Source organism: Bos grunniens, chromosome 10 (assembly GCF_055505025.1).
Source record: "Bos grunniens cultivar Pamir isolate PY7600 chromosome 10, Bosgru_T2T1.0, whole genome shotgun sequence".
NCBI lineage: Eukaryota > Metazoa > Chordata > Mammalia > Artiodactyla > Bovidae > Bos > Bos grunniens.
The window spans coordinates 45,572,979-45,581,893 of NC_141174.1; the positions used below are offsets into that span (position 1 = coordinate 45,572,979).

At 45.5% G+C, this 8,915-nt stretch overlaps 1 protein-coding gene across 4 annotated transcripts in view; it reads right to left on the reverse strand.

The window, feature by feature from the left end:
- Positions 1-4,919, reverse strand: part of MYO5A (myosin VA) — a 205,890-nt gene extending 200,971 nt beyond the window's left edge. For all 4 annotated transcript variants that reach the window (XM_086320975.1, XM_086320974.1, XM_086320973.1 and 1 more), the window contains exon 1: positions 4,569-4,919. In XM_086320975.1, the coding sequence (XP_086177101.1) occupies positions 4,569-4,595 (27 nt within the window). In that variant the 5' untranslated portion in view covers positions 4,596-4,919. The remainder of the gene's footprint in view (positions 1-4,568) is intronic.
- Positions 4,920-8,915: the final 3,996 nt, after the last annotated feature.

Genomic DNA, 8,915 nt, shown 5'->3' on the forward strand with positions numbered 1-8,915 from the left:
CCATCCTCCAGAGGGCCATGTGCCTCTAGATTCTCCTGATGAATTTTGCTGCCTCTTCCACACTCTCAATAGGAACATTATCCCCCTCCACCCCATCTCAACCTTTTGGAAGCTGAAGTTAAATCCCTGGAAGCCCATTCAGATCATCCTAATGCCCCCCTACTTCAAAAAGCACCAGGAATATATAAACTATTTATCTGGCAGTAACAACCCTCATTAAAATTGTAACTTTTTGGTAACCTTTTAGCCACTGGGCAATACATCAAACTGTCACACTTCAAGAAACAGTAACAAATTTCAAGAGGAAATCAAGACTGCTTTGCACAAGCAGTCTAAAGAAGTATTTCTGAGTAGCTTACAAGTTTCACAGAGTCAGCAAAACTTCGACATACATGAGAATTAACTTCCAATTTCTAAGCTAGAGCCACTGGTGTTAACTTACACTATTCCCTCTCCTTCCTACCTTGAATCTGCTTCATCAGAGAGCTCTCACACCTTCTGCCTGTACCTCAGTCTAGCAGATGTCCATCACTTTCCATTTTGTTTCCTCCAACAGTTTCCTTGGTTTCCGTGATGCCCAGCTCTCCTCTCTATTACTCACCCTGTTCAACATGCCTGAAAATGTGCTGACTTGTTTAACCATTTCTTTGTACTCTGCTTCTGTCCTACAAGTGGACTAATCATCCCAAACCATTATTTTCTGCTTCTCTCCTGTTAAAATATTCTTTCATGCATCTAACAAATACTTAATGAGCACCTACTATGTGGAAGACATTGTGCTAGGCTCTATAGGAGGTAAACAAACCTGATCAGCATCTCAGGGGGTTAACAGTATTGCGGGAGTGGCTTACATATACACAAATAACTATAATAAGATAAAATGTGTACAAGTCAGGCCATTGAGACAGAACTGTCAGCTGGATGTCAAGTGAAATTAGAATTAGTAAAGGAGAAGAATTGGACAAACAAAAGGCTACAGAGGTTTCCAACCATTAACAGGCCAAAGAACATTAGGAAGAAATATAGACAGAAGGAGCCTGACAGGAGACTTTAGAAAAGTGAATATACTTGCCAAAGCCCCAAATCAGGGCACAATATCAGAGATTTCTGTTCTGCTTTAAGATATTGGAAGCAGTCTGAAAAATGCAATTTCAACACCAAAATATTAGAATTTCCAGGATTGATGCCTTAAAGGGACAATGGCATAGAACATAAAATTGGAACTATCCCAGAAAATATCTAGTCCATGTGGCTTTGGTAGGTATGAAGAAATACAATGGGAAAGGAAGATTACAGATATACAATCTATTGGCCTAACAGGTGTTTCACCTAAGGAAGTTTACTTGGCTTCTCAAGTTGGGGGTTTAGATAGCTTTTGCACTGTTAGAAAACTCAGCATCCTGACAAACTATGGGACTCCTAATTAAACTTGAGGTAATGCTGGCTATTCTACAGCATTTATGTGCTGCCTGTGGAGTCTGGGAACCTGATGAGAGGAAGACTGGGATGCCATTTTATTGCTGTTGGTGACCCATTCAGGTCTAATTAATAAACCCTGTTCCACAAATGCTGAATCCTTTGAAGTTGCTGAAAGTAGTTACAGGTGATGTCATGATTCAGATATCCACTGGCAAGTCATGACTAGCAAACATTTTTAAAACCAGATATAATAAGATGTCCCAGCCCCCTGTGATTCTTTCAGGAACAAGTCAGGTGGATCTAAAAGCAAATCAACACACAACTGTGTGGTTATACTAAATCCTTGAGCTGTACATTTTAAATTGGTGAATTGTATGGTGTGTGAATTCTGTCTCAATAAAGCTGTTATTTTTACCAACAACAAACATGCTTTAATCAAAATGTTAGTTTCCAGAAATGCTGTATCCTAGGAACCAGGCTATTGCCCTGAAAATGTTTATACTGCTGGAAAAATTTACAAAAAGGAAGCCCTGCTAAATTGCTGTGACAAAACTATTATCAATGTAGCTAAAAAGAATAAACTGAACGATCTTTTGTCTTTCACTGTAATAGGAGCTGATTTGTATCACACATCTAAATCTGCCTTTAAGCTCTGAATGACATTATTTAAAAGGGCACTTTACAAATTTAACTGCTTTATGTTGAATATCATAATTATGGCATGTCACTATTATGTCTTTCTTTGTAGACTACCCCAGAACTTCCTTCCCTATAATCCTCTGCAAGGGAAAAATCCTTGTGTTTATCCACTGATATTACTTCTAATGATTTCCCTCTTCCTCTAATAATCACTACGTAAGCCTCTATCTCTAGACTCATTCCAACCTTCTCATGTCCCAACCTGTTCCCTAACTTCTACAAATAAATACCAGCTGTCTGCCTGCTGCTGAGGCAACAGCAGGTTATTTATGCCCTTGGAGATTCAAATTGGGCCAAAAATAAAAGAAGCAGGCTGTGAGCCCTTTGAGGAAAAGGATGTGTCTTGTTCATGTGAGAACCCCTCAACATTCCGCAGGGTACCTGGCATTCAGGAGGAGCTCAATTAATACTTCTGCCTGCCATTAAGCTAAGGTCCACTCACAAAAAGAACAAGCCAACAAGCCAAGTGACCAGATTATTCTTAGATACAAATGTATTTAGGAGAAGGCAATTAAGCTCAACTTCCTTATTGATGCCTAAACCAGTTTGTCTTTACAATGACTAGAGGGTGAATTTTAAAACAGATTGTGATGATGCCACTACCAAAGCCCCCAAACTTAAAAATTTTAAAATCCCAGGATCTTTTAAATTTTTTTCTTGCCAATTATTTGGGGGTATGGGGGGGCGGTGGTTGGGAATACAGATCCAAAATCCAAGAGAAACGTATTATCCAACCAGTCTTGTTAAGCAGGCTACAAATAGGCAGGCAGCTGAAGGATGGACTCCTCAGGCAGTGAAGAATGGAGTCTATACAAAGTAATTGAGGAATATTTATAGACCCTATCTCTTCTTGTGAAAATGACTGATATTTCTTAGCACTTACCTCTAAGAAATGAGTTAATATGTATAAAGCACTTAAAACAGTACCTGACACATAGTTAGCTTTATATAAGTGTTTCTTAATGAAGTAAATTCAGATCAATTTCCAATTGCATTCAATCATATGTTAGAATCCACAATGCCTTAAGAATGACCAGGTTTAGGGAGAAGTTTCAATTGTGTAGTTTTCAAATCTGCAGCTGGAAACAAAGAGATCCCAGGATATGTTTCATGCAAACTCATTTCATGCTTGAAGAAATATACCTTATACTTGTAAAGAAATTCACAGGTTACAAAAGCAATCCCATTATTAAGTTTGATACTCACAACAGCCTTGTGAGAGGCAGGGCAGGTAAAATTAACTCCATTTACAGATGAGTACACTGAAGTACAGAGAGATTAAGTGATTTGCCCAAGGTCACACAGTAAGTGAAAAGGCCCAGACTAGAAGAATCAAGGTCTCTGGATGCGGGGAGTGGGGGGCGGGGGGGTGGTCCAGACCTCTTCCTTCTATAACATGCTGCAACTTGGTCTTGCTTGGGTCGTATTTGGAAGCAATGATTCTGGGACCATAAACGTAGATTTGAAATGCAAGACACAAATGCAAACTTGAGTAGTTAAGGCAATTCTGTTAACTGGCATTGGAGGTAATTAATAGCTGACAAAACACTGACCTACACAGGAGTGGTAGTATAAAATGCCATGACTACACAGAGTCACAAAGTGCACCACACACTGTCTTGACAGGTAAGTTCTCCAAAATATGCCATTCAGAGATCAGCAGCACCAGAGAATATTGGCATCAGTATAAGAAAGGAAAGGCTGCCACTTCCCTTGAACTAAACCCAGAAGGAGAAGGCTCGCCCCAGCGGCTGGTGAAGACAGGGAGCCTAACAAGGCTCTGAGGGATTACACGCAGATTGCAAATTCCCAGCGACAAATGAGTATCCACCATCCCAGTGAAATCAGCTTGCATTTATTCGTATCTTCCCCAGGGGCTCTCCACCCCAGGGTAAGCAATCTGAAACCCGGCAACTAAACGTGAAAATCGACTGGCGACCGTTTGCAGGATTCCAAATCTCACAGAAAGGTTGGCTGGCGGTTCAAGTGGCACCGCATACCAACACAAGACGTTATTTTAAGCGCGTGTCCCTCAGGGAGAGACCGATCAGATCTACCAGATCTAGCATCTCCCACCAGCCAGGATTTTTCCTAAAGCAAGACTGAGAGCTGAGCAATCCTGACCCAGGCCCGCCCTACTAAATCCACAGGGGGCCTCTTTCCACTTAGAGACCCGCGCTGCTCCCGGCCCAGAAGCGTGGCAGGGACCAGAGAGGCACCCCGAGGCAGGGCTGCCCCCGCCGCCTTAACCATCAACGCCCGAACGAGGAAGGCGCCCCTGCGGTTGACCCACGGGCGGGCAGGCACCGGGACTTTGAAAGGCTCGGAAAGGGGGTGGTGCAGGCGGGGCCTCACCGGGCCCCCGCGCCCCGGCCCCTCCCTGGCCTGACAGCCGACGGCGGCGGGTCGCGCGGCCCCCTCCCCACGGCGCGGCTCGCGGGGCGCCTTACCTTTGTGTAGAGCTCGGACGCGGCCATGGCGGGCCCCGCGGCGCCGACGCCCCCCGCCTGTGCGGAGGCCGCACCTCGCCTGGGCGGCCGCCCGCGCCAACTAGGAAGCGCCCCGGCAGCCGCTGGCTGGGAGGAGGGCAGGGCCCGGCCGGGCGGGGCGGGCCGCGCAGGGCGGGGCGGGGTGGGGCGGGGCGGGGCGCCTCAGGCGCTGCCGGCCTGCGGGGGGCTCGCCATCACTCCCGGGCTCGCCGCGAGCAGTGGCGCGCGCGCGGTGTGCCCGGAGTCCTCCGGGTCGCCGCCACAGCCACCCAGGCGGCCAGTGATGCTGCCGCCGCCGCCTCCCTGTGCATTATGGGAACGGGAGGAGGCTGCGCTCCGGCGCTGCTGCCACCGCGGCGGCTTCGGGTTCTCTCGGGCTCACGCTGCCTCCCAACGGCTGCGGGCCCCGAGCATCATCTGCCTGCCAGCCAGCGTCGCCGCCGCCTCCTCCCGCGCTGCAGAGCCCAGAAGCCCGCCCCAGGACACCCGCTACTCGCACAACCTTCCCAGGGGCGCGTCGCCTCCTGGATGCCCCCGACCCCAAGCAAGTACAGGACGGTGCAGAATAGCCCAGCCCCCGAGAGGGGAAGCGATAGCTGTGTCACTGAGGGTGGCCAGGTAAATGATTGCGACTCTGCAGGCTGCTTCTCCTGTGCTTCCCAGAATTTGTAGAGAAAGGAATTTGGGGAGAGGCTTCTTGGAAGGTCACAGAATAACCTAGAATTCCAGAAGAGCTTTGTTAGCCTTAGAGGTCTGGGAGTGAGCAAGAACTGGGAATCTGAGAGAAATAATCACCATGGTCACCCCGACTACTTCAGCATCTGCCACAGGGTCGTTTCGTGAAACCAAAGCATAGGGGGTTTTTAAACTATAAGTGCGCCTGGTACCAAGATGCCGCCATGGGGCAGCCCTGGAGCCTCGGCTCCTAGGCCTGCGCCTGCATAGCGGTCCAATACCCTTTGGTCCCAGCCTCTTTCTCTATCTAGTCGCTGTTATCCTTGCACTTCAAGCACAAGAATGTGACCCTTCCACTCCACCCACCATGCCGTCTTCACCCCCTACCTCCTACACAGCCACACTTTCATTCCAGCTTGGCTAATCTCTGTATTTTTCACCCAACCTCTTTTTAGTGTGGCCGGCTTCCCTCAGTTCTTTGAACTCTTCAGATCAGATCAGATCAGTCGCTCAGTCGTGTCCGACTCTTTGCGACCCCGTGAATCACAGCACGCCAGGCCTCCCTGTCCATCACAAACTCCCAGAGTTCACTCAGACTCACATCCATCGAGTCGGTGATGCCATCCAGCCATCTCATCCTCTGTCGTCCCCTTCTCCTCCTGCCCCCAATCCCTCCCAGCATCAGAGTCTTTTCCAATGAGTCAACTCTTCACATGAGGTGGCCAAAGTACTGGAGTTTCAGCTTCAGCATCATTCCCTCCAAAGAAATCCCAGGGCTGATCTCCTTCAGAATGGACTGATTGGATCTCCTTGCAGTCCAAGGGACTCTCAAGAGTCTTCTCCAACACCACAGTTCAAAAGCATCAATTCTTCGGTGCTCAGCCTTCTTCACAGTCCAACTCTCACGTCCATACATGACCACTGGAAAAACCATAGCCTTGACTAGATGGACCTTTGTTGGCAAAGTGTCTCTGCTTTTGAATATGCTATCTAGGTTGGCCATAACTTTCCTTCCAAGGAGTAAGCATCTTTTAATTTCATGGCTGCAGTCACCATCTGCAGTGATTTTGGAGCCCAGAAAAATAAAGTCAGCCACTGTTTCCACTGTTTCCCCATCTATTTGCCATGAAGTGGTGGGACCGGATGCCATGATTTTCGTTTTCTGAATGTTGAGCTTTAAACCAACTTTTTCACTCTCCACTTTCACTTTCATCAAGAGGCTTTTTAGTTCCTTTTCACTTTCTGCCATAAGGGTGCTGTCATCTGCATATCTGAGGTTATTGATATTTCTCCTGGCAATCTTGATTCCAGCTTGTATTTCTTCCAGTCCAGCATTTCTCATGATGTACTCTGCATATAAGTTAAATAAACAGGGTGACAGTATACAGCCTTGATGTACTCCTTTTCCTATTTGGAACCAGTCTGTTGTTCATGTCCAGTTCTAACTGTTGCTTCCTGACCTGCATACAAATTACTCAAGAGGCAGATCAGGTGGTCTGGTATTCCCATCTCTTTCAGAATTTTCCACAGTTTATTGTGATCCACACAGTCAAAGGCTTTGGCATAGTCAATAAAGCAGAAATAGATGTTTTTCTGGAACTCTCTTGATTTTACGATGATCCAGCGGATGTTGGCAATTTGATCTCTGGTTCCTCTGCCTTTTCTAAAACCAGCTTGAACATCAGGAAGTTCACGGTTCACATATTGTTGAAGCCTGGCTTGGAGAATTTTGAGCATTACTTTACTAGTGTGTGAGATGAATGCAATTGTGTGGTAGTTTGAGCATTCTTTGGCATTGCCTTTCTTTGGGATTGGAATGAAAACTGACCTTTTCCAGTCCTGTGGCCACTGCTGAGTTTTCCAAATTTGCTGACTTATTGAGTGCAGCACTTTCACAGCATCATCTTTCAGGATTTGGAATAGCTCAACTGGAATTCTATCACCTCCACTAGCTTTGTTCATAGTGATGCTTTCTAAGGCCCACTTGACTTCACATTCCAGGATGTCTGGCTCTAGGTCAGTGATCACACCATCGTGATTATCTGGGTCGTGAAGATCTTTTTTGTACAATTCTTCTGCTTCTGTTAGGTCCATATCATTTCTGTCCTTTATCGAGCCCATCTTTGCATGAAATGTTCCCTTGGTATCTCTAATTTTCTTGAAGAGATCTCTAGTCTTTCCCATTCTGTTGTTTTCCTCTATTTCTTTGCATTGATCGCTGAAGAAGGCTTTCTTATCTCTTCTTGCTATTCTTTGGAACTCTGCATTCAGATGCTTATATCTTTCCTTTTCTCCTTTGCTTTTCACTTCTCTTCACAGCTATTTGTAAGGCCTCCCCACACGGCCATTTTACTTTTTTGCATTTCTTTTCCATGGGGATGGTCTTGATCCCTGTCTCCTGTACAATGTCACGAACCTCATTCCATAGTTCATCAGGCATTCTATCTATCAGATCTAGGCCCTTAAATCTATTTCTCACTTCCACTGTATAATCATAAGGGATTTGATTTAGGTCATACCTGAATGGTCTAATGGTTTTCCCTACTTTCTTGAATTTAAGTGGTGCCTAATGTCAGTCCTGGGGCTCTGGGATTTCTATCAAGAGCATCTCTCAAGGCTGGTGCCCTTGGTAGTGGTGTGTATCCTGCATGTGTATTTGAAGGAAGATCACTGATGGGACACTTGGAGCCAGTCCTCCCCTTACTCACTGTCTGTCCACAGTCTGCTCAGAGCTGCCAGAGGTGATAACTACAGAGACCTGCAGAATTCTCTGTACCTTCCAGTTCTGAAACCAAATCTTTGGATCCCACCCTTTCTTTAAAAAAGAGAAAATCTGCAGCTATGAGCAGTACACCAGGAAGGGCACTGGATTGAGATTGAAGAGATTTGAATTCTACCCCTCGCAGGTTCTCCATGCCTTGTATAAGGAGGGTAACCACTCTGTTTTCTCACCCTGCAGCTAGTAACCTACCTCCCAGGGAGTGCGCTGATGAAGGGGTTCAGGGTATACCACCTCAGGGTATATGCTGCTTTGGTATAATGGCTATTTTGAGTTGGGGGACCTTGAAACACATCAAATACAAGAAAAATACTGACCTTCCTTCTTTTCTCAAAAGCAGAAAATAAAATTTCTATATGAAAGATACCCTCCCTAGTACCAGAAGGAAAGTAACATTCTTATCTTCAAGGACAAGAAATCGAGAGCAAGAGAATTCTATACAAACAGACCTTGTTATAATTCTTATCTTCCTTTAGCCTCCCCACATTAAGTCACTTTCCCACAACTGCTTCTCTTTGTTCAACCCAATATAAAAGCTAGTAAGTTTTGTCACTGATGTGGGCCTTCATTTCCTTATGAAGGCTCTTGTATCATGTAAAGCAATATGAATCAGTATGATTTTCTTGCATTAATCTATTTTTTGTCAGTTTAATTTTCAGACCCAGCCAGGGATCCTCAGAGGGTGGAGGAAAATTTTTTCTTCCCCTAAACTGAAAAAAAAAAACTAAAAAATTAAGTGATATAGGCGTTAGTGAAGTTTTTTAGTTGTTTTGTTTTGTTTTTCCCCTGAAGAAACTAGAATTATGTTCTTCTAATTCCTGAACACAGGTGTTGAACCACTCAAATATTTGAGC